The sequence below is a fragment of the Nelusetta ayraudi genome, unplaced genomic scaffold (genome assembly GCF_046127955.1).
Source record: "Nelusetta ayraudi isolate G7.1 ecotype Tasmania unplaced genomic scaffold, CSIRO-AGI_Nayr_v1 ptg000064l, whole genome shotgun sequence".
Classification (NCBI taxonomy): Eukaryota; Metazoa; Chordata; class Actinopteri; order Tetraodontiformes; family Monacanthidae; genus Nelusetta; species Nelusetta ayraudi.
The window spans coordinates 1,717,293-1,743,302 of NW_027466114.1; the positions used below are offsets into that span (position 1 = coordinate 1,717,293).

General features: G+C 43.3%; 4 protein-coding genes across 4 annotated transcripts in view; 2 read left to right on the forward strand and 2 right to left on the reverse strand.

Moving 5' to 3' along the window:
* The window catches only part of LOC142898376 (NLR family CARD domain-containing protein 3-like), a 153,089-nt gene extending 150,670 nt beyond the window's left edge, over positions 1-2,419 (forward strand). Inside the window, exon 5 of the mRNA XM_076041314.1 lies at positions 69-2,419. Within this exon, the coding sequence (XP_075897429.1) occupies positions 69-1,921 (1,853 nt within the window). The 3' untranslated portion in view covers positions 1,922-2,419. The remainder of the gene's footprint in view (positions 1-68) is intronic.
* LOC142898369 (NACHT, LRR and PYD domains-containing protein 12-like) overlaps positions 1-6,361 on the forward strand; it is a 487,638-nt gene extending 481,277 nt beyond the window's left edge. Inside the window, exons 18-21 of the mRNA XM_076041305.1 lie at positions 3,322-3,498; positions 4,841-5,014; positions 5,337-5,510; positions 5,887-6,361. Coding sequence (XP_075897420.1) covers positions 3,322-3,498; positions 4,841-5,014; positions 5,337-5,510; positions 5,887-5,902 — 541 coding nt within the window. The 3' untranslated portion in view covers positions 5,903-6,361. The remainder of the gene's footprint in view (positions 1-3,321; positions 3,499-4,840; positions 5,015-5,336; positions 5,511-5,886) is intronic.
* The window catches only part of LOC142898370 (NLR family CARD domain-containing protein 3-like), a 417,525-nt gene that overhangs the window by 109,164 nt on the left and 282,351 nt on the right, over positions 1-26,010 (reverse strand). The window lies entirely within an intron of this gene.
* On the reverse strand, positions 23,548-25,890 carry LOC142898382 (tripartite motif-containing protein 16-like). Its single transcript, XM_076041322.1, has 2 exons — positions 24,132-25,890; positions 23,548-24,028 (listed from the first exon to the last, which is right to left on the reverse strand). The coding sequence occupies exons 1-2, from the start codon at positions 25,825-25,827 to the stop codon at positions 23,856-23,858; spliced, it is 1,869 nt and encodes a 622-aa protein (XP_075897437.1). The 5' UTR covers positions 25,828-25,890; the 3' UTR covers positions 23,548-23,855.

A 26,010-nucleotide genomic window follows, 5' to 3' on the forward strand; every position in this document is an offset into this window, starting at 1 on the left:
AATTAAAATGACAATTCTGGCCTCATGGCAACTTCATTGTTTCTTCTCCAACCTTTTCTCTGCTCCAGAGGCTGATGACGGTCTGCAGGAGCTTCTACAGCAGCAGAAGATCAGTCTGGAGAGGAGATGTGAACGTGTGACTGAAGGTGAAGAAGCAGGAAGTCAAACCCTCCTCAACAGCATCTACACTGAGCTCTACATCACTGAGGGACTGAGTGAGGAGGTCAACAGAGAGCATGAGGTCAGGCAGCTGGAGACCAAGAAGACCAAGAAGACCAAGGAGAGCCTCCAGGACCGTCCAATCAGGTGCAGCCAGATCTTTGAAGCCTCACCTGAGCAGCAGGGACTCAGAGTCAGAGTGGTGCTGACCAACGGCGTTGCTGGGGTTGGAAAAACCTTCTCAGTGCAGAAGTTCACTCTGGACTGGGCCCAGGGCCTGGAGAACCATGACTTTCATCTGGTGCTTCCTCTCTCATTCAGGGAGCTCAACTTGGTCAAAGAGCAGCACTACAGTCTTCTGGAGCTGCTCCATGTTTTCCATCCAACGTTAGAGAAGCTCACAGCAGAGCAGCTGCATGTCTGCAAACTTCTCTTCATCTTGGACGGCCTGGATGAAAGCAGACTGGCTCTGGACTTTGAGGACAACCAGGTGGTGACTGACGTCACTCAGAAGAAGTCAGTCAGCGTCCTGCTAACAAACCTGATCAGAGGAGATCTGCTTCCCTCGGCTCTGCTGTGGATAACTTCCAGACCTGCAGCAGCCAATCAGATCCCTCCGTCATGTATGGACAGGCTGACAGAAGTACGAGGCTTCACCGATGACCAGAAGGAGGAGTATTTCAGGAGGAGGTTCAGAGATAGAGAAGATGTGTCCAGCAGGATCATCTCCCACATCAAGGCCTCCAGGAGCCTCCACATCATGTGTCAGATCCCGGTCTTCTGCTGGATCACTGCCACAGTTCTGGAGAGCATGTTGAGCTCAGAGCAGAGAGGAGAGCTGCCCAAGACCCTGACTGACATGTACTCACACTTCCTGCTGGTCCAGACCAAGAGGAAGCAGCACAAGTATGGAGGAGGTCCACAGGAGCCGACGGAGGCTGACAGGGAGCTTCTTCTGAAGCTGGGCCAGCTGGCATTTGAACATCTGGAGAGTGGAAACATCATGTTCTACAGTGAAGACCTGGAGAAGTGTGGTCTCAGTGTGACTGACGCCTCTGTGGACTCAGGAGTTTGTACAGAGATCTTCAGAAGAGAGAGTGTGATCCTCCACAAAACCGTCTACTGCTTTGTTCATCTGAGCGTCCAGGAGTTTCTGGCTGCAGTCTACAGCTTCCACTGTCACACCAACAAGAACAATCAGGTTATTCAAGATTTTCTCAGAGATGTAGAATCACGGCCTTTAGATAAACTGTCAAACCTGTTTAGAAAAGAAGGCGACCAAACCTTGGACACCTTTCTGAAGAGGATGATGGAGAAATCCCTGCAGAGTCCAAACGGTCACCTGGACTTGTTTGTTCGCTTTCTCCATGGACTCACTCTGGAATCCAACCAGAGACTCTTAGGAGGCCTGCAGGGTCTCACTGACAACCATCCAGGAACCTTACAGAAGGTCATCAACAACCTGAAGGAGATGAACACTCAAAAAATCTCATCTGACAGAAGCATCAACATCTTCCACTGTCTGCTGGAGGTAAAGGATCAGTCAGTGCATCAGGAGGTCCAAGAGTTCCTGCAGTCAGAGAACAAATCAAGGAAGGAACTCTCAGCCATCCAGTGTTCAGCTCTGGCCTACGTGTTGCAGATGTCAGAGGAGGTTCTGGAGGAGTTGGACTTTGGGAACTACTACACAACTTTGGAGGGAAAAATGAGACTGATTCCAGTTGTGAGGAACTGCAGGAAGGCTGTGATATATTTACAGTAAGTAAACAATCTGTGTGTGTGTGTGTGTGTGTGTGTGTGTGTGTGTGTGTGTGTGTGTGCTCTCGGTGTTAGCCACCCTGCTATATCAGCAGCTCCTCCAGTCACAGGGTGGATCAACATCAGCAGGTCCACTTGTGGCTGCAGGTCTCCAAGAAAACAATGAGGAAAACACTGAGTGGTGACTTTTAGCAGCAGGCTGTCAACACAGGGCTAACTCAGCTGCTTTGTGTTGGATGGTGAGTGCAGTGAAGCTGCTCCACTGGAGTCCAGGATGGAGATGAAGATGTGACAGTGGCAGAATGAGGAGCTTTGATCAGTGTGAAGGATTCATGCAGTCAATCAACACAATCAACACATTGAACACACAAACACATCACATCCTTCCTTCATTTTGATGATGATGATGGTGGTGATGATGATGGTGATGATGATGATGATGATGGTGATGACGATGATGATGAAGATGATGATGGTGATAGTGATGATGAGGATGATGATGATGATGGAAGCAGCTGATCACGTTAATGATTCTTGAATCCCTTTTGTACCCAGCAGAGTCTCACATGTCAACCACAACTTCTCTCTCTGCTCTCCTACATTGCAGCGATTTCACCAAACGGATAAACACAGGCATTGAACTCTCAGAGGTTCACTGTGCAGTGGTGTCTTCAGCTCTGAAGTCCAGCCCCTCCCACCTCAGACACCTGGACCTGAGTAACACCACCCTGAAGGATCCTGGAGTGAAGCTGCTCTGTGCTGGACTGCAGAGTCCAAACTGCAGACTGGAAGTTCTCAGGTCAGTTCCTGCTTTCTACTGGTGGACAGTGTGTGTCAGCAGATGACAACTGGTGTGTAACGCTGCTCAGTGTGAAGACTTTGAAGCAGATATTAAAGACTCATCTAGACAAAGTGGATGTTGTTGATATTTTCATGTCAACAATCTGCAGCCAGAAAAGACTTTGGATGGTGGAAGAAAGTGTGGAAAATGTCTCCAGTCACTTTGGAGCTCAATGGAAGTTGTTGATTGGTGATGAAGGTCACATGACTGAGCAGAAGATCCTGTGAAGAAATATTACAGGCAGATTAATAGTGCAGCAGTATTTCTTAATCTTGTCCTTTGAATGTGTTTGACTTGTAACAAGACTCTGATGACTGAAAACAGCCACAAGCACACAAAGGACTCACTGATTATTTTCCATCTTCACTGCTGATTGGCTGCACACTGACTGACACACTGCTGTTGTTATTGTCTTCACAACATGATGATGATCCACACTGGCACAATCACTTGTTTTAGGGAATGACTCAGTGATCTGAATATCTGGATCATCAACAGGGAGAAATGACTCTTAATGTGACATTTACCCCATGGAAGAAATCAAATATTTATTCTTCATTCAGGTTTGATTTCTGCAATTTGTCAAAGACCAGCTGTGATTGGCTGTTCTCAGCTCTGAAGTCCAACCCCTCCCACCTCAGAGAGCTGGACCTGAGTTCCAACTACACACTGAAGGATTCATCATTGAAAGTGCTGAGTGGTTTTCTGCAGAATCCAGACTGTAAACTGGAGACTCTGAGGTCAGTGATGGTTTGCAACCAGTGGATGATGGTTTCAGCACCAAACACAGTTCATCACACATGTTGAATACATTTCGGACTGAAAGTTTATTCATATCAAAATGACATCCACTAATCTGAAATTTTATTATGTTCACGTTTTTAGTAAAAAAACAAACAAAAAACAAAAAACAAAATACAGGTCACCATTTACACATATTAGTTTTGGACTGAGGATTTAATTTCAAGGTGACATTTTCTATTGTTGCAGATTCTGAAGTCGACATTTCACTTTGATTTTCAGAGTGATGACACCCTGGAAAAACTCTCCATCATTATAAACCGTCCATCATTTATTCTCTATTCAGGTTGAATGGCGTCTGGTTTTCCAAGATCAACTGTGATTGGCTGGTTTCAGCTCTGAAGTCCAACCCCTCCCACCTCAGACACCTGGACCTGGGCAACAACACACTGAAGGATTCAGGAGTGAAGGAGCTGAGTGGTTTTCTGCAGAGTCCAGACTGTAAACTGGAGACTCTGGGGTCAGTACTGGTTTGGAACCAGTGGATGATGGTTTCGGCACCAAACACAGTTCATCACACATGTTGAATAAACATTGAACTGAAGGTTGATTCATATCAAAATGACATCTAGAAATATGAAAACTTCATGTTTTAAGGTACAACAGGTCATCAGTGGTCATGTGACCAAACATCATTTACACACACACATTAGTTTTGGACTGAGGATTTAATTTCAAGGTGACATTTTCTATTGTTGCAGATTCTGAAGTTGACATTTCACTTTGATGTTCAGAGTGATGACACTCTGGAAAAACTTTCCATCATTATAAACTCTCCATCATTTATTCTCTATTCAGGTTCCATTACTGCAGTTTGCCAAAGATCAGCTGTGATTGGCTGCTCTCAGCTCTGAAGTCCAACCCCTCCCCCCTCAGAGTGCTGAAACTGAGTAGGAACCAACTGAAGGATTCATCAGTGAAGCTGCTGAGTGGTTTTCTGCAGAGTCCAGACTGTAAACTGTATAATCTGGAGTTAGTTCACCCTCTTCACTCTACAACTTCTATCACTCTTGCTATCATTGTCATGTTCTTCACTGCACTGGTGTTGGAAATTCAATTTGCAGACACTTGTTTGTGTTTGAATTTGAAAATTAAAGGCACAGTCAGTAAAATCCTGCCAGCTAGTGGTCAGATTTCATATTGCAGCACTAATTCGCTCACCCTCTCTCAATTTTTTAGTTGCAGATTCTGAAGTCGACATTTCACTTTGATGTTCAGAGTGATGACACCCTGAAAAACTCTCCATCATTATAAACTCTCCATCATTTTTGTTTTATTCAGGGTGGGTTGGTGCAGGTTGTCAGAGACCAGCTGTGATTGGCTGCTCTCAGCTCTGAAGTCCAACCCCTCCCACCTCAGACACCTGGAGCTGAGTGGGAACCAGCTGCAGGATTCAGGAGTGAAGGAGCTGAGTGGTTTTCTGCAGAGTCCAGACTGTAAACTGGAGACTCTGAGGTCAGTACTGGTTTGGAACCAGTGGATGATGGTTTCAGCACCAAACACAGTTCATCACACATGTTGAATAAACATTGAACTGAAGGTTGATTCATATCAAAATGACATCTAGAAATATGAAAACTTCATGTTTTAAGGTACAACAGGTCATCAGTGGTCATGTGACCAAACATCATTTACACACACACATTAGTTTTGGACTGAGGATTTAATTTCAAGGTGACATTTTCTATTGTTGCAGATTCTGAAGTCGACATTTCACTTTGATGTTCAGAGTGATGACACCCTGGAAAAAACTCTCCATCATTTATTCTCTATTCAGGTTGGAGAAGTGCAGTTTGTCAGAGCTCAGCTGTGATTGGCTGCTCTCAGCTCTGAAGTCCAACCCCTCCCACCTCAGACACCTGGACCTGAGTAAGAACCAGCTGAAGGAATCATCAGTGAAGCCACTGATGGGTCTTGTCCACAGCAGAGACTATCAACTGGAGAGTGTGAGGTCAGTACTGGTTTGGAAGCAGTGGATGATGGTTCCAGCACCAAAGCCAGTTGATCCCACAGCAGAGGTCCAGTGTTCCCAGTCACAGTGTGAGAGGAGGATGGTGACGTCCAGCTGCTCCTCATTCATCCAACATCTGCTGCCAAGCTGCTTCTTCTCTCAGTTCACCACTCAATTATTGATCAGTTCATCTTCATCAGGCCTCAGTATCAGTCCAACACTCCATGGTCACATGACCTTCATATGTTCCACACTTGACATGTGACTGAGAGTCTGCTTCTTCTCACCAGTCACTCCATCAACAGTCAATGTCTCTGTGATGATGCGTTCAAGGACCGTGAGTCCTGACTCCTGCTGTCTCTTCTTCTCCCTGCAGCTGGAAGACATATTGAGGGAGGATGAGGAGGAGAGTGAAGAGGAGAGCTCCATCTGGTGGTGGCTGGTGGACTGGTTCTCACTACAAGCTGCTGTGGTTACTGGGAGAGACGTCCCAGAAGCCACTGGTGGAGCTGAATCCTCAGTGGAAGAAGCAGGACTTGGAGATGGAGGCCGGAGCAGATGGATCTCAGCATGTGATGACGTTGTGGTGATGTTCAAGGCTGGCGGTGCTAACAGGTGCTAACAGGTGAACCTGCGAGGTCATCACTGAGGTAGTTTTCTAGTACTCCAGAGTGGTCTTGGTCTCCAGACCACTGTTTAAGGCTCTCCTGTCTGGGACTGGAAGGACTGGAGGGTTTTGTTCAAGACCAGTGGAGACTCAGCCAACACTGTAATAACACAATAATAACAAAAAATAATCCAGCTGCTGCCTGGTTTGGCTCTGATGGTGACACCCAGAGTGACACCCTGCACTCTTATTCCTTCTTCATTGATTTTTGAATGATTTGTGAAGCAAAGTTGTGGATTGAAAATGGTTCAATAGTTGGCAAAGCAGCAAAATGTTCAAGACAATGATGAAAACACACCTTGCTGGAAAGAGATGTTGCTGTTCCATGAAGCCACTTCTTTGTAAACCTTTTTAAACTCCTTTGTATGTTTAATATAACATGAAACTTGTCGCTTTTTTCATTTCTCTTTCTTTATTCCTCGTAATGCACAATCATTCCGTCGGGTTCTGCCACACCAACATTTCACTGCCGTGTGACCTGACAAATAAAAATCTGTGGGTCTTTGGTGAAGTCCTTGTAGCGCTTCCTTTGTCCGCCAGCAGCTCGCTTTGCACGGCTAAGTTGGCCATAGAGGACTTGGCGGGGCAGGCGGTGGTCAGGCATCCGGACAGTATGACCCACCCACCGCAGGTGCCTCTTGGCCACAGCTGCCTCAATGCAGATCCAGTTGGTGCGCACCAGGATGTCAGCAAAAGGAATATGGTCCTTCCAGGAGAGACCGAGGATCTTCTGCAGGCAGCGAGTATGAAAGCCTTCATGTTTGTTGAGGTGTCGCCTGTACGGCGTCGATGTTTCTGCCCCGTAGAGGAGTGTGGACATGCATGCAGCATTGTAGACGGCGACCTTGGTACTGGTCTTCAAGTTGTGGTTTTCAAAGACCCTGCTGCGCAGGGGACCGAAGGATGATGAGGCTTTGCTGATCCGGGTGTGTATTTCAGTGTCAAGAGAGCAGTGTGAGGATAATGTAGATCCAAGGTGAGTGAAGTGGTCAACTGTTTTGAGCTGCACACCATCAATGTGGAAATGGGGGGGGGGGGGTTGCAGAGACTCAGGCGTGTGCGCCAGGATTGAACAGTCATCTTCATACTGTAGCTCGTAAATATGACAACTCTTCGTTTTTGTGTGAGCCTGGAGCCGCTTCCATCAAGACGATATTCTATGCGAACACCGTCTCTGTCCCCAGGTCATGGTGGAAGATACATACACATATACACACAGTCAAAATATATATATATATGTATATACACACATATATATATATATATATATATACATATATATATACATATATATATATATATACACATACATACATATATATACATATATATATATATATATGTATATATACACATATATATGTATATATACACATACATACACATATATATATATATATATATATATATATATATATATATATATATATATATATACATACATATATATACACACATATATATACACATACATACATATATATACACATACATACATATATATACACATACATACATATATATACACATACATACATATATATATATATATATATATATATATATATATATATATATATATATATATATATATATATATATATATATATGTATATTAATATATATGACCTGATTAATTAAGCCTTGTGTGTCTGTTGTCTTGGCCATGAGCGATGGTCCAGAGGTTTGATTGGTTCTTTGCCAGTGTGTGACTGTTTGCCTGAATTACCCTGTTCTAGCCTGTCTTGTCTGCCTGCCTCTCACTGGATCCACTGTGTCCCGACCTCTGCTTTTTTTTTTGGATTCAAGATGCTGCCGACTGAAAGTCACCTCTGCCTCGCTTTCCTGTTCAGCCCATTGCAGACTGGAACTCAAATGATGTGCAGGTTCTGAAATGTGTTCCGGCCCGGCTCCCCAACCGCAACAGAATTAGCCCAACGGAGGACGGAGGAGCATTGATAAACGTGAATTTTATTTACAAAAACAAAGAATACGTGCAACTAAACCATAAGCAAACAACAAAAGTTTAAAGTTCCACTTCTTAAAATAGTTCTCAAATGTGTAAAAGACCTGTCTGTGACCTGCATTAGTCAAAATTGACTTTGGATCTAATATTTTTGCTGTCCCTAAATCAGCAAAAAAAACGCTCTGTTCAGAACAGCCCATTTCAGGGCGCGTCACTTTTATGTTAATGAGCTACACCTGGCCACGCCCTTCTCTCTCGAAGGGGCTGTGGCTTCGGCTCCGGTATCCATGCGCTAATGTTGTAAATGCGAAGTGACTGGTCATAGCTAGCAGAAGCAGTGTGGTACAACCGTACCAGTTGGAGCCAGAGTCTGACCCAGAGGGAGAGGCTCCGGCAGAAATACGGACTCAGCGACTGCAGCAGGACATTTCAGAGTGGTAAGATACAAATACTGTGCGTCTTTATATTTGAAAGTTTTTACTTTGTGTGTTGTTACACTGTTACTTACACGTTAGCTCATGCTAACAGCTTCATCACCGTTGTCTCGTCATTACTTCGAGCTCTTCTGGTGAATGAGTATTTTTCTAAACAGTGCAGTAACGTTATACTTATCTCTCCTCCGTATATTCTTCAAGTCTACTGATAAAAAAAAGAAAAAAAATGTTGTCACGGGGCTGTTAATAACCCCAGCAAATACTCAGACTGCTGAGTCTTGATAGTCTCTGCTGTGGACAAGAGCCATCAGTGGCTTCACTGATGATTCCTGCAGCTGGTTCTTACTCAGGTTCAGGTATCTGAGGTGGGAGGGGTTGGACTTCATACTAAAACTAAAAGGATACTTAACTATCAAACTATGTAACTAGGCAAAAACTATATATATAAAGTCTTGCAACGTTTTCAGCAGAGCGGTCTTAACATAAAAACGAACAGCCTTTTTTTCCGAAGGTATTTTGAATGTACTTTTTTTGTCTGTATCCACAATATGTCATAGTCAAAATTAGAGGCATTGCCATGTTGCTTAAAACGCCACTGTTCTCCAGCTCAACATTAGACAAATGTCACAAGTCTTATCCAACTCTGCTTGTGTTGACAACTTTCATTCAGGTGAAATTACAACTTTTTTCTTTTGACAGCTTCTCCTGTGGAACACCGTGCCCACGGAGCAGGAAAATGTATGCTGCTTGGAGATACCACAGGTAAGAGTCAAGATATCAAAAATGAAATCTAGTTAGTCTTGATTATGGTTTATTGCATAAATCATTGAGACACAATGGCATTTATACTTTGTACTATGTAACCAACTTTATAGTTTAAGTGTATTTACAGTTCATAAAACTTGGACCAGATCGATCAGAGGTCACCAGATTCGTAAGGAGCCATTACAATGAGCTACAATAAGGACACAGTGTGTGTGTGTGTGTGTGTGTGTGTGTGTGTGTGTGTGTGTGTGTGTGTTGGACTGGCATCAAGGTAGGCTCGCCATCTTCAACAACAGGATTTGTTGACCGAATCTTCAGTCCGTTTTCAGGCTCTCACAAAAACCTGACCTACAAACAAGGTCACGCAATCTTTACTAAACATCCTTTGCTTTCAGATGCATCATAAAAAGAAAATCAAAAGTCAAAGAATAATTACCATTACACCTCAACTCATTCAGTCAAAATCGGTTGTACAACATTCGCTCAATCGTCATAGATTCATGAGAACTGTATGGCGTTAACGTAGCTGTTCAACACGTGCTTGCATTCTCTTGCACTATAGGCCTATTCGTGCGAGAGAAATGCGCTAACAATTATCTCCAATTAAACTTAATTTGGCTCAGTCTGGACGTATTCCGTGACATGCTCGCTACAAACCATACACATACAACATAAATTAATAAACAAAGTGTACAAAATTGAGGAAACCACGCTGCCGTTCACTCTGATTTGTCGCAGCACGAGCACTCGATGAAACCAACACTAGGGGGAGTTAGCAGGCGTTACGCTCACCGTTGCTCGTCGGATTTGAGACAGAAGACGTGTGGAGTGCTCGGGGTGGAAAGTAGCCGACGTAGCTTAGCTCGACTCTTCCGTCCCACTGAACAGTTGCTCCGCTTCGTTTTTCTCCTCCTCCTCGTGTTTGATTGTCACTGTGCTTTCTCTCCTCTCGCTTCGACCGGGAGCGAAAAACCGGAAGTGCCGTGCGGCAGTGCTTCTTATCCGCACCAACAGGCTGCGCCTGCCGTGCGTGCGTTTTGATTGGCTGCTGAGGGCTAGATGCCTCACATTCCTGAGGGTTGCATTCAAACGCAATCGGACATCTAACATAAAAACCAAAATGATAAACCCATTAATTTTACACCTGGTTACAACTTCTTGCCCTACTTCCTGCTTTGAGTCTTTCCATTTTTTTCCCCAGGGCTGGCACGGTGCAGCTGAGGCAGGTTCTGCTGATTAGGATTTCCTGCAGCTGGTCCTAATCAGCAGAACCAGCAGCATATAGGTCCGGCAGTCCTCCTCCTCTGTGCCAGAACGTCTCGTTGCCACTCCTGAGAGTTACCGCCCTGCGCTCCGTGTAGTGTGCGCCTTGAGATTTTCTGTATTTGTACACTTTTATTATTTATTTATTCAAACGTTGGTAACTTTTACTTTGTTTTATGACTCTGTGTTTTCGTATGTCCTTTTATGTATGTTGGCTACTGAACACAAATTTCCCCCTCTGGGGGATTAATAAAGCATCTATTTCTAAATAAAACTGACGCCAACTTCATTTCATGTGTTGCTTTTCCTTCTTGCTCTGCCCTACCAATATATCAAGGTTACCTTGATATATTGTTAATCTTAAACGAAATTTCTTCCTCTGTCTAACATTAAATAAATAATTAATAATAAATATTTGTTCCTCTGTCCAACATTAAATAAATAATTAATAATAAATAAATAATAAACCATTGCCAAAATCATTGCTGAAAATGTTAGGGTCAGAAATAATGGTAGTAAAGAGGTAAAGTATATGTGAATATGCATATCAAAAGAAGAAATTGATTCATAATATGTGTATATATATATATATATATATACACACACATAATTTTTTTTCTTTTTCTTTTTTCTCTATATTTTATGTACAGATGGGGTGTATGGGCTTAAGGTGCTTGGGTGAACTTGGATGCTTATGCGTTTTTATTTAAAAACAACAGTTTCTCCACAGTAAAAGGGTTTGAGGTGGTTTCTCTTTTCGGAAACTATTTCCCCAGCTTTCGAAAACACCCTCTCGCAGGGCACAGAGGATGCTGGTGTTGCCAGGCAGGTACTCGTTTGCCAGCTTGTGTAGGTTTGGGTATACAGCTTTGTGTGTCATCCAGTACACAAGAGGGTCCTGTGATAACACTGCACCTCCACTATGGCATCAGCAGTAGCATTGCTGGATGCCCTCGCTCCTTCAGCATCCCTGTCCAACAGCTTCCACAGGTCAATGGCTGAAAATGAAACATTAGATAAAGTTTAGTCTGTACATGAAAAAATGAAAAATAAAGTCTATTGATCCTAATTCTATAATTTTTGTACCTTGGGAAGATGCAGCTGGTTCTGGCTGTGCTCTCGAAGTAGACGGCGGCTCCTCTTCATGCGGAACATTCCGCAACAATGCCGCACACTCAGATTTTAACCGGCGCACAGCTGACTCAGCATTTTCAGGGCTTTGGAATCCGAGTGTTTTAAATCTTGGATCAAGTAATGAAGACAATGAGAAGATACTTGTGGTTTCAACTCCAATGAGTTTATCATTTAGAGATCACAAGAGGTGTGCGCGTGTGCGCGCGGTTTATTTGTTACTGTATGAATAAGTTGAGTAATACGCTTGTAACAAATTCCCTTGTTCGGCGGCACGATTTCAAAATGCTCCCAGACTTGAGATCTCTTCCTGGTTGGTTCCGTTGCAGAGCAATAAGAAAGCAAACCGAAAGCAATACGAACGCTAATCAAATCAATCCAAAAGGTATCGACCAGATAGGCAACGCATTGCGCCGTTTCATCCATTTTAAACTCAACTGAGACCTGCCAGTCTTTCAAAGCCCCGCCCACTGAACCAAACCAGCCAGCTGATTCAGTCAGAATGAAGCGGTGAAGTGGTTCAAACATCATCAGTCACGTGGTTTGAAGCAAGCTCCGGAGCAGCGCTTCAGAAAAAACCGTACCGAGTTGTGGGGCGTGGTTCGAAGCCCCGTGTCAGAGAGAACATCACTACTGAAATGTTTTATTTACGACAAGCCAACGATCGGTAGAGAGACAAGGATTCTATTTGTGTATTTTCTATACCATGAAAACTGTGACGATAGCTGAGTTTGCGGCTGAATGCACGTGGGTGGGGTGGGGCTGAGTGGTGCATTTCGTTTTGTTGCGCTTTCATGTTGCTCTTTCTCTCAGTCTGTTCGTTCTCAGTCCATATCGTGGAATACGTTAGCACTTCTTATGTTCATATACATTATCAAATTTGGTGGCTTGGGCAAAGATAAGATAAAATACATTGATTCAGTTAAAGGTGATTTTACAAAAATGGCATATTGTCTACTTTCACTTTTCTTTCCTCGACCTGGAAATCATTCTCCTGTTATTCTGCTTCTGAATTATGTTTTTTGTTTCATTTTGCTCCTCCTATTCATGAACTACAGGGAGGCTGCCAATTGAGAAAATGTTTAATTAACTATACTTGATATGATTTAATTTAAGTTGGATTATCAAAAAATTGTTTGACACAGCCCTTGTGTGTGAAATTGTATAAACATAATCACTTTTGTCTACTTGTATATGCTTTCAGGTCGAGGTGTGTTCAGCCAGCGGACCATAAATAAAGGAGATTTTCTCATAGAGTACAGAGGAGATATCATAAATAAAAAAGAACGTGAAATCAGGTTGAAATTGTACCATGATGCACTCAAAGTTTTCCTCTTTGAGTTTCATTTTAATGGACAGCTTTTATGGTATGTTACCATAGCTTTAAATGCAAACTCTGCTACCTCAGTCAAAGCAATATGATGAATGATCCTGTGCCCTTATAGAGTATTGTTTTCTTGATTTTTTTTTAGTGTTGATGCTGCCAGAGATGATGGCTCACTAGGGAGACTGGGTAACGATGAACACATCAATCCAAACAGCAAAATGAGAATCATCAGCGTGGATGGACGGCCTCATCTGTGTTTGTTTGCCATCAAGGACATCTCCCGAGGGGAAGAAATTACCTACAATTACGGGGATTCTGACTGGCCATGGAGAAGCAAGGTATTTTGAAATGCAGGGTTACCCCCACATTAATTAAATACATTAAAACTAATATGTTAAGCTTGTTGCTTGTTAGTTTGCACTTAGAAATACAAACTCAAATTATCTAAACTTAAACTCATGAGTAATATTCAGCAGGATATAGCAGCCTATTTACAGTATTGCAGGAGTGATTAGTAAGTTTACAGTCCATTAAAAATGCGTTAACATAAGTCAAATCAGACTCTTGAAGTTGTGGAAACTTGGCTCTGTTGTATGATGACAGACAATAGTTGTTTTTTTTTAACCTGACACCAAATTGTTGCTTATCATCCTAATGGTTTTCAAAGTGGAAGTACTCACTTGTGTTTTCATTGCAAAGTCCAGTCCCTTAATGCTGTATATGTTTGTTTGTTTTTTAAGGTTTCCAAAGAGGTGCCTTTCCAGCCAGCTGATGTGGCCACATGCAGTTCTGACAAAAATGACAATGACCAGGTGAGATGATCACTAGTATTTTTTTTTTTCCTCCACCCAGTTTTTTTTTCTTAAGAGGTACGAACTCATGAATAATTGTCAGCAGGAAGTAGACACACTTCCTCCTGTGTCGTACAGGTCTTTATTTTCTTTTTTCTGCTTTTTTTTGTTAAAGTATGAAGTTAAACGCAGTGGTTCTCTTTCCATGAACATTTCCAAAGAGGTGCCATGCCAGCTTCCTCATGTGGCCATGTGCAGTTCCCCCGCCGCCAACATTGAGGTAAATTGATCATCACTGACTGTTGGATCTTTTTCCTAGAGGTATAAACTCATGAGTTGTAGTCGGCAGGATGTGGACACACGGTCCTGTGTATGTCTCAGCTTGTCAGGTGGAGATATTAGGAGGACTTTGAGTTTTGTGTTTGAAAGGATGGATGGAGGAGTTGCCTTTAGCAGTGGGTGGACACACAGGTCCTGTGTAATACTCTCCTAGACAGGTGCAGCCATTAGGAGGACTGTTTGTTTTTTTTTGTTTTTTTAAGCGTGCGTGAACCTTCCATGTATTCCTACTTTACTGATTAGCCAAGCTATGGACATGGCTCTCTTGTGTCTACATAAATACACATAAGATGTGTGATCATGTTCGTCCACAGTTCTCGTCTTCCAGTTCAGATTTTTGAAGCACAATGATGAGATCAGCCTGTAATTGTGTCTTTGTAGATTTCCAAAGAGGTGCCTTTCCAGCCTCCTGACATGGCCACATGCAGTTCTGACAACAATAACCAGGTGAATTCGTCACCACTGACTTTGTCCTTTGAGTTTTGAGTTTCAAATTGCACAATGTAAATATCCACAGGTGTCGAGGCATGGTTGCTGTCTAATGTCCAGATGGACCAGTGTCACCATTAGATTACATTGTTCAAAATTACGGAATTTTAAAGGTCCTGAAAATCTATTTAAATGGCATCCATTTACTATTATATGTGCTAGGCTAGCGTCATTTGCAATCCATTGTTCTTTCGGCCAATTATGGTATAAATTGGTATAAAAGCTCATTGTCCATTGGCATCTGCCAATGGACAATGAGCTTTGTTTTTTTGTTTTTAACATGTAATATGGATATAAAGGAAAAAAGGTTAAACATAAAAAATACATTCAGACAATTTTACTTTGCATTTTGACTGTCCAAAAAATGTCCCTTTTGCCTACACTAAATGAATATGATCAGTGTTTGATAGGTGTCAGGTCAGATCAGAAATGGTCTTTTAATTGCCCCTTTTTTTCCAACAGAACTGTGATCATGAGCTGGTCATTGAAGAAATACCAAGTTTAGAAAAATGTGCTGCATGAAATGGATTGGTGAGAGATGTAAAAGTGAGTATTTATTCTTTTTATTGAGTCCTGTGTATATTTTGACTGCAATTTGTCTGGTTGTGATGACATGAAAAACCATAGGACTGTTGCTTTTTTTGAGATAACGGTCTCTGAAATGGGTTGCTGTAATTTTGAATAAAGAACAGTAGTTTGTCTGTAGTTTTCATCTACAAAACATGTTGCTTTTTTCACCCTCCAAATGAGTCCTGTATGTTCAGAGGTACTCTATGGAAAACTAACTTCCAAGTCACCTGTGCAATCTAGTAAGCAATCATCAAATGTATTGGTTGCAAAATATGGATTGTCATAATAGTATACTCCACATTCCTAAATTTAACGTCAAGTTTGAACAAAACAACTAGTATTGTTACATGACATGTGTAACTCTGCTATTTTGGTGTTAAATCATATGCATCTGCTTTTATTTGCCTTATATAATTTGACAAAGAACTGTCTTTGCACTAATTATGGCATCGGAACACTACCAAAAGTCCTGTGAACAAAAGTCACACGCATAAGTTTTTTTTTTATAACCTGTATTTCTGCTCATGAGCTTTTTTGACATGACAGGAAAAAACATGCTTGAACTTGCACAGAAAACTTTCAAATGCTCGTGTGAGAAATTCTCGCATGTGGAAACTCTCAGCTGCTCCCATCAAGAACTTGCACCAATATTTTTTTTTTTGCTAGGATTTGTTCAGTAAGAGGCTGATTTTTTTTCAGTTTATTTTTTCCCTGAAGATTAAAAAAAAAAAAATCTATAAATAAATGTCATTTAAAAAATAAACAATACAACTCTGCATTCATGTGAAAGGTGAAATTTAAGATGTTGCCTATATAAACTAATAGTTTTTTTTTGTAACTTATCTTGTATTAATAATGTGTAAATGTCTAAGGTGAATACATAGAGATATTGACCAAAGTCTACAAGCATAAACTAGACGGGCTCAGCCAGATTTTAGTAAAGTAAAAGCGTGTTCATTTTCAAATTCCTTGCAAATCTGCTAAATAAGGTGCACTAACATTTTTCCTTTTTCCTTCATGTCCTGTCTTTTATGATTGGCAAATATAACTGAAGGGGGGCAACATACTCCCACCCACTAGATGGGGGTCAGTACAAAAACATATCAATGTAGTCAACATCTTAAATTTCTCCTGCATGTGGTGTATTGGATTTTTTTTTTTTTTTTTTTTTTTTTTTTTAGTTATGATTCCTTTGAAAACCATTGTCGGGGAAAAAGATTCCATGTACAAGAAGGAAATGGTTTTACCAAAATTAAAAAAAAATGTCCTATGTGTACAACAGGAAACAAATTTACAACAAAACATCAGCCTTTTTCAGTCATTAATGTCAATGATATGGGAAACAAGAGATGCGCTTGAACAAACTTAAAGCCTTGAACTATAGGTTTGTGACATTTTGCAAACATTCAAGTCAATGTCGTATATATTCTACCAAATCCCAATGCAGTCATTGAGGCATACAGGCCTGTGTGGCTTGACCTTGTGCTGTCCTATTGGCAAAGTCGGTCAACCAATCTTCTTCTGCTACGCCCACTTGCTGACAAAATCATCCTCGTAAAAAAAAAAGGCGACCTGTGCTTTTTGAATGCGAGCAGCTGAGACAGTTGCGCACAGAGCACTTGTGGAATTCATTCTCATGCAAGCATCTGAAAGTTTAGGTTCATACGCTGACAATAAATTCCTTTTTTAATAAATGTATTTTCTGCCTAGTTTGTAACCAGCCCTGGCACAGAACGTGTTACATTAAGCATGTGAAGAACATTCCAGAGACGCTGACAGTAAGTGTTGTAGTATAATTATTCTCTGTGATTTGCTCTCAAAGTGGACAAAAGGGTTGTCTTTATCTTTTTAAATAGGTGTCTGAAAAAGAAAGTTCAAGTGACATCGCATCCTCAGGGGAGGAATACGTGCCTGATTCTGACAGTAATTCCGATGTCCCCAATCAAGAAAACCCAGAAATTCAAAAAATATATCACAAACATTTGGAATTACAGAATTTTGAGATTTCCAGCAGTGATTTGCTACCTAGAGATGTGGTCGTCACAAATGAACTGTCAGGAGCTGGGAAGAGTAATTCTGGTCCTGAAGACATCTCTGTTAACGATCAGACTGAACCTGAAGACCAACAGATCTTACAGTCCTCCTCTCTCAGAAATAAAACGTATTGCTACATTTGTGGAAAAGCCCAGACAAAATTTACGCGTCACTTAAAAACTCATGAGAATACGCATGTGGATGTGGCTCGAGTTTTGACGCTTCCCAAAAAGTCCAAGGAGCGCATGAAAATGCTTGTCAAGCTTCGCAGCAAGGGAAACTACAGCCATAACAAAGATGTTTTGGAAAATGGAGCTGGATCATTAAAACCTAGACGCACAGCCAAGAAGAAAAATTACAATGTGAAAGACTATGTGCATTGTATGTACTGCAAGGCATTCTATCTGAAAAGGGATCTGTGGCGACATGTCAAAAAATGCGCACCCAAACCAGCTGGATCCAATACAGCGACTGGAAGAACCAGGGTTGCGTCTTTGGCTGCCATGTCTGAATCAACTGCATGTCAGCAAATATCTGCAGGGGTCTGGAAGCTGCTAAGTGTCATGAAAGACGATGAGATAACTGCTACGGTCCGTAATGACTATTGTATTCTCCAGCTTGCACAGTCTTTCTTAAACAAACATGGACAAGATCCCACAAAAGGCGACTATGTGAGACAAAAACTGAGAGAAATCGGGAGACTTCTGCTAACACTGAGAAAAGAATTTGGAAGACACACTCTTGAAGATGCCATTCGACCTGCGAAATTTGAAGTGGTCATCCAAGCAGTAATAAAAGTGGCTGGGTTTGATGATAACAAGCATTGCTACCGAACCCCAAGTCTCACACTCAAGCTGGGTCACTCACTGCAAAAAGTGAGTGACATTTTATACTGCCGAGCACTGACGGCTGAAGATAATGAGCTGAGGAAGTCCGCAGAGACTTTTAAGGTCCTATATTCCAAAAAGTGGTCAGAATTGGTTTCTCGTGCAGCTTTAACGACACTGAATGAGCGTCACTTTAACAAGCCGTCCACTCTTCCGTTTACACAAGATGTACAGCGTCTACATAAGCATCTGGAAAAGGTCTCTGAACAGGCAACCGAGGACTTGAAAAATAAGTTATCGCCACAATCATATGCTGAACTATGCAAGGCGACAATGGCAAACGTGATACTATTCAATCGGAGACGTGGAGGCGAAGTTTCGAAAATGCATATGAAGGGCTTCCTGGAGCGGGACACAAGCGCCTTGCATAAGGATGTTGCAGTCGGGCTCACAAAGTTTGAATTGGAACTATGCAACCACTTTAGTCGCGTTGAAATTAGGGGAAAGCGGGGAAGGAAGGTCGCTGTGTTGTTGTCACCAGGTATGGTCGATGCCTTGACACTTTTAATAAATAAAGGAAGAGACTGTGGTGTCCCAGAGGACAATCTATTTCTTTTCGCCAGACCACATTGTCTCACACCTTACCGAGGACAGGACTGTCTGAGGGTTTATGCCGACGAATGCGGGGCTCAGAACCCTCAACTCCTGAGGTCGACACAATTGCGAAAGCATGTCGCAACTTTATCGCAGGTCCTTAATCTCAAAAATCACGAATTGGACCAAGTTGCAGATTTCCTTGGACACGACATCAGAGTGCACAGGGAATTCCACAGACTGCCAGACGCCACAACACAGCTTGCCAAAGTTTCAAAGCTTTTGCTAGCCCTGGAAAAGGGATCCCTTACAAGTCTTCAAGGCAAAACACTTGAGGAGATAGAAATAGATGGTAAATATATATACTTTTATTTTGTGAAAAGTTAATTCTCTTGCAATTTTTGATGCATTAAAATGGGTCAGATTGTCTCTAGCAATGGTTTTCACTTTTACTTCCTAATTTATACAAGCTAATATAAATTTTGTTAGATGACCTACAGTTGTCTGATGAAAGTGAACAGAGCGAGTTTGAGGAAGAAAATCTCCCGACATACTCACAGGACCAAGGTAGGCACACTGATTTTCCATCATATGTATATGTTGGCTTTGTTGGGATGGCTAATTTTGAGCTACACTACAGCTTCAGCAGAGATGAACAGTGCGAAGCAACCTGCAGAGGAACCTCCAGACAGATCTTATCAGCCGTCTAATGGTTAGCCCTTCAATAGTTGCCATGTCTACATGCAGACTTTGTCCGTTTTGGATTAAAATGTTCCGAATGGCTATTAGGCGTTGCCTGTTAACATGTGACAGCTACTCTGATATGGGGTTTGCATGTGTCAGTGGATTTACATGGTGTTTGGATTATTTACCCCCCTCTATCTATCTCCCAATCTCTGTCTCTATCTCCATTTATCTATCTCTCCATCTATCTATGTATCTATCTGTTTCTCTCTATCTTTGTATCTCTATCTATTCCCGTCTGTCTATTTCTATCTCTGTCTCTCGGTATCTATATATACCGTTCTGCATCTGTCTGTCTCTTATCTCTATTTATCTCTCTGTCTCCATCCATCTCTCCGTCTCATCCATCTATCTCTCCATCTATCTCTGATCTCTCTCTCTCTATCTCTTCGTCTACCTCTTGTCTCCATCTGTTTCTATCTATCCATATATCTCTATCTCCATACAAATCTATCTCTCGCTCCCTATATATCCCAGTCTCCAGATATTGACGCCAACCAAGAGGGTGCATCAGAAGGTAAGTGATGCAATAGCAAGGACGATTGAACTCATGAGCTACTTTTGAAATTATTTTGGTCCGTCAACGCCGCCATGTGAAGACAAAACATTATTTTTTTTCCAGCCCTGACTGAACGTGCAGGGAGCAAGGGCAAAAATCCAGAAAAAAGAAAATGACCGAACAAACAAAGTGTTTTTTGTTTGGTTTTATATATATATATATATTTTTTTTTTAGCAGCAGCAGTTAAAACTACTAATGGCAGCGAACGTGTGAAACAACAGAAAAATCGTGTTCTTAATGTGATGTTTCTCTAAGTGAAAAATAAATCTTGCTTAATCATTGCATCTAAACTTTGATTTATTTTTTGAATTATCAGGGATTATGGACCAACTGCCAAGCATGCATGTTTACATGTGCTACGGCCGTGGTCGCATTGTATAACATGGTTGCATTTGGACTTACAAAAGGAAAGTAACGCTCTGACTGGACTGGTCATTTGGGAATCTTTGGAGCCACACAATGGCAACCAGTGGTGCGCATCCAGTCTGCCGCACTACTTATCTAAAATTTTAAATGAGAGCACCTTAATGCACAATCCTGTCATTTGCATGCGTGTCCACCTATGTTCCATTAATTCATGTTTGACCCCTAAATACACATCGGTACCATCTTTGTGTGTGTGTGTGTGTGTAGGCACAGTCCTCTCAAAAGAAGTTGGTCCTGAGAAATACCATTTGTGTCATAGGCGCAGTTAAGTATCTCATTATCTTTTGTCCACTTAATTCATCATGAGATCAGGTTGTTATATTTTGCCCTTCTCTTCTGTGTATTCACTATTTGAAGTGACATTTGGGTTGTACAGGTTAAACTGATTTTTTTGACATTAACCACATGTTTGTTGCATAAGTGGAAAATGGTGCCGGTCTAATTCAGCAAAAAAACTAGTTTGAAGACGAGGCCCTTCTAATGTCAGATACACCTGTATGTGTGTGTGTGTGTTTGTGTGTGTGTGTGTGTATGTGTGTGTGTGCGCGCGCTGACATCAGAGAAACAGCGGGCAGAGTTGACCCAGCAACACACGGAGTGGAGCCGCCAGATGACCCGGAGACACATGCAGCAGATCAAGGACCTACAGGCTCAGCTGCAGATGATGGCTCTGCAGCAGGTACGGAACACACACACACACACACACAGACTCACAAAAAACACATTTATTCCCACAGCTGGAGCCACAAACACACCCCTCTGTTTCTGTGTCTGCATGTGCTGGTTTTTAAACAGAGCTATAACCTCCCCACTGCCTGTGCGTGTGTGTGTGTGGGTGTGTGTGTGTGTGTGTGTGTGTGTGTGTGTGTCATGAGGTCAGAATTTTCTTTCAACCATATTTTGTAACCCAAATCAAACAAATCATCGATGCTGAGATTCCAACGTTGACCATGTGCACTTTTTTCACGTGTGTGTTTGTGTGAAGGACCTGAAGCAGCAGAACCAGTACCAGGTGTTTGAGCGGCAGCTGGACGGGAGTCGCTGCGCCATGCAGGAGCTGCAGAGGGAGAACACCACGCTGAAGAAGCAGCTGAAGGACAGGTGGGACAACTTCCTCTCCTTCTGCGCACGTCAACCTCTAGCGTCTGGTCGGTTGGACGGTGACTGACTCTGTTTGGGGGATTTATTTATTCATTCAGATTTTCTGAGATCTTGTATCCACCATGCCCGCCCAGGTCAGTGCAGAAGAACCGCGAGGTGGAGAGAAAGAAGGAAGAGGAGGAGGAGGAGGAGGGCCCCAAAGTGCTCGACAAGCGGGACGCCCAGCTGGAGGAGGAGGCGCAGCGTCTGAAAGAGGAGGTGGAGAAGCTGCGGGTGGAGATGGAGAAGCTGGAGGAGTCGCAGAAGCACTGGGAGGAGCGGTGGGAGGAGGACGTGAAGGACGCACCTGCAGGCTCGCATCGTGGCCCTGGAGAATGAGTGAGTGGCGGGGGGGCAGGGAGCGGAAAATATGGCAGGTGGCAGTGACCATGACCGTGTATTGGTGTGTGTGTGTGTGTGTGTGTGTGTGTGTGTGTGTGTGTGTGCGCGCGCGCAGGCTGCATGAGCGGGAGGAGCGCTGCTCGCCGTCGCAGCATCGCCAGCATGATGCATCTGCAAGCAAAGAAAAAAGAAAGGAAAGAAAGAAAAAAGCTCCTCCCAGCGCCAGAAGCGCTGCTGGTTTTTCAGGGTCCAGCGTCCCTCCTGACGGATCGCCAGTCTGTCGGTGTTCCGTCACGCCGTTTCAAATTAGCTGGCGTTGATGCGGCCTCACGTGAATTACTAAGAAATCAAAAAAAAAAAAAAGGGAAAACCCCATATAGATATATGTGCATTCAATTTTAATGACGAGATGTGCAGCCCAGATCTGACCACGAGGCTCAAGGGGCTTTTTAATGAGTGTATCGTCGGAATGTTTCAGAGAAGAAAGGATTCCATGTCGAACCATCAGCGCCCTAAAGTGAAACTGGAGGCTGCGGAGGAGTGAGAGGTTCAGTTCGCAGTAGCTTGGTTGTCACATTAGGACAGGCGCTGCAGTGATCAGAGCCTGTACACCAGGAGTGTCAAACTCAAATACACAGTGGGTCAAAATTTAAAACTTCGGACGTTAAATGTTCCCCAGTTGAAATGGTGCATGCACAACGCATATTAATCTAATGTCATAAATCAGGAAATATCGAAAAAGTCTCGGTTCGTAATCGCATGCGCGACTCACATCGGGAACCCGTCGGAAACCGTCTCATAAATCCACGCGTGCAGGCACTCAGATGGGGTTGCGACAGTGGTAAAGGAAGACCAAGGCTTTGAGGTTTTGATTGGTTGTTGTTTTTCTTCTTCGTCTTCTTTGTCTTCTACGTCTTCTTCGCTTTTTGTAAATAACGTTCTCAAAGGAACGGGAGGAAAATGGTTGCGCTTGAGTGAAGTAAACAAAAAATGGGGGGATTATAAAATTACGCAAACCTCGCATATTTTGCTCGGAAATCGGAGATTTATGCGGCGAAAATGTCTTTGGAAAAATGCCCCAGTTTATTGGTGCAGTTTGGACAAGAGTTGAAGCTCATTTTATGTTCATTTAGGGTTGATTAAATATGACGTCGCTAAAGGCCGAGGCTAGAAATGCATATAATATAATATAATATAATATAATAGTATATTATATTATATTTTATATGATTTATTAATATAGCATTAAATAATCACTATATATGAATTCACATGATCATGGGTGTTATGATGCAATAAAGTAAATACAATGTGAGTCAGTAAAGTACCCGTTCTCTAGTTGTTCTGTAAAATAGTGGTGTGTGTGTGCGTGCATGTGGGTGCGTGCGTGTGTGTGTGTGTGAGTGTGTGTGCATGCGTGCACACTTTTTTTCTCCTGTTTTTGCAGAGCTGCAGATGAAGCTGCTTTGCTAACTGTTAGTTGACCTTTGACCTCGTGCTGAGTTCCTGCTGACTCTCTGCCTCCCCCCCTGTGGTGAGCAGCTGGTACTGCAGCCTGACATCAGTCACGTCAGCTCATTGGCTGGCACCAGTTCACTGCCAGGAAACACTCCCACTGCTCTCTGGATTGTCTTGTTGCTTTATTGCTTCAATTCAACACTTGATCATTGACTTGACATTGTTGTGCAATACAGACTGATGGCATATTTCATGACTTATTGATTGACTATTGTCACATTGAGCCAACAAGCAGAATCAAAAGACAAAATTCTCTCACAATATTTACATGCATTCATCTGATTGTTGACAAACGGATCAACAGTCAGAAGGTTGATTAGATGGATGAGTTGTTGAAAGGTCAAAGGTCAGCGGGGAAAGGTCCAGAGTGGAAACAGACCTCAGTTGTGTTTCCACAGTAATAAAGTTGTCATGTGGACTAATGACACATTATTAATCTGTGGGATGAATGGGCTGCAGTGGAAGAGAAACAACGTGGCACAAACATCCAGCAGCCGTGGAGACAAACATCAGGTGGACAACAGTCACCAGGAGCACCAACAGGAAGTGGCGTCCAGGCCCCGCCCACCCTGTGATTGACAGTCGGAGACACTGGGCAACAAAGGTGAAGACAGAAGAAGAATCAAAGGTGAGAATTCAGCTCAGAGTCTCTCTGACGACTTCAGTCACACTTTCATCAACTCAGCTGAAGAACCTGAACCAACAACAAGTCCAACATGTAGCGGCTGAGTGAAGGAGGTCTGGACTCTGTGGAGGAGCTCCATTGTTCCAGAGACGCTGTAGAAGGACAGAAGACCTGCTCTGTGGTCCAGGTACACTCCCACTCTGGAGGACTCAGGACCTGAGACACCAGTCCTGATGCTGTTGTGATAAAACTCATATCCACCTGGGTAACAATATAAACGCCAGGATTTGTCATTGCATCCAAATCTACTTTCCTCTGACCTTCCTGCTCTGCTGATGTTCCTGTAGGCCACTGCTACCTCAACCAACCCTCTCCACTCCACCTCCCAGTAACATCGTCCAGTCAGACCTTCTCTACTCAGGACCTGCCTCCAGTAAGTGAATCTGTCTGGATGATCACAATAAGACTGAACTTCCATCATGCCTGTCACTTTTCTGTTCTCCTCAGATAATAACAGATGTTTGTTCACTGTGTTTGGATCCAGAGTGATTTGAGGTGAACATCTGAGGAAGTCCTCTCTGCTCCTGGGTTCTGGTACCTTCAGTAGAACATCAACGTTGCTCACTGTGCATGAGATGTTTGTCTGAGTCTCCATCAGAACTTGCTGTATTTCATCTCTCAGCTTGGTCACAGCTGCTGCCACGTCCTCAAAGTATCTCAGAGGACGGATCTCCAGCCTGGAGGAGTCTGGAGACGCACTGAGTGCTGGCAGTGAGGAGAACCTGTGGAGAAACTGGCTGTGGTCCAGTGTGTGTGAGATCTTCTCCAGCTCAGCGTCTCTCCTCTTCAGCTCCATCATCTCCTGCTCCAGCTTCTTCCCAAGCTCTTTGACTCCACTCACTGCTGCCCCCTGTGTGGATCTGACCTGCTGCTGCACCTCAGAGTGTCTTTTCTCCAGCAGATGGATCATCTGGGTGAGGATCTTCTCGCTGTCCTTCACTGCTTTATCAGCAGAGCCGTTGATGGACTCCACCTCCTTCTGAAGCACCTTCAGGTCTTCCTCTGTGTGCTGGATCTTCTGCTGGATCTTCTGCCTGGTCTCCTCCAGCTCTCTCTGCCTCTCAGTCCTCTCTGCTGCTGCTGCCACTGTGTCGTGACCTTTATGTTCATCCACAGAGCAGAGATAACAGATGATCTTCTGATCAGTGCGGCAGAACATCTTCATCACCTCATCATGACGAGGGCAGATGTTCTCCTGGAGCTGCTGGCTGGGTTCCACCAGCTTGTGTCTCTGTAGGGGAGGAACATCACGATGACGCTGGAGGTGAGAGTCACAGTAGGAGGCCCGACAGTCCAGACAGGACTTGAGGGCCTTGAGTTTCCTCCCAGTGCAGACATCACAGGCCACATCTACAGCTCCAGCATAGCAGTGATCAGCAGGAGCATCTTGGAGTCCAGTCTTCTCCAGGGTCTCCACTAGAGCTGCTAACAGGGTGTTCTTCTCCAGGACAGGCCTTGGTGTGAAGGTCCTCCTACACTGAGGGCAGCTGTAGACTCTCCTCTCCTCCTCTGCATCCCAGTGGTGTTGGAGACACTTCCTGCAGTAGCTGTGTCCACAGGAAGTGGTCACTGGGTCCTTGAGAAGATTCAGACAGAGGGAACAAGAGAAGGTTTCTGGGTCCAGCTGAGCTGCTGCCTGAGCCATTTCACCTCTGAGAGCCACCGACTGACTGACTGACTGGCTGGCTGGCTGACTGGGTTTCATTTCCTCAGAAATGAAACCAGTTTGACTTGAGGGGGAGGAAACAACCAGTCAGAGCTGTGATTGGCTGCAGGGAGCACAGGAGGCGGCTTCTAACCTCCCGACTCATTCCGAGAAGGGAAGTGGCAGGGTGTGTGTGTGTGTGTGTGTGTGTGTGTGTGTGTGTGTGTGTGTGTGTGTGTGTGT

Coding starts and splice junctions, on each gene's coding strand:
- LOC142898382 (XM_076041322.1), bottom strand. CDS start 25,827: ATGAAACCCAGTCAGCCAGCCAGCCAGTCAGTCAGTCAGTCGGTGGCT. Junction 24,029..24,131: donor TGGACTTGTTGTTGGTTCAG/GTTCTTCAGCTG, acceptor TTTGTTGCCCAG/TGTCTCCGACTGTCAATCAC.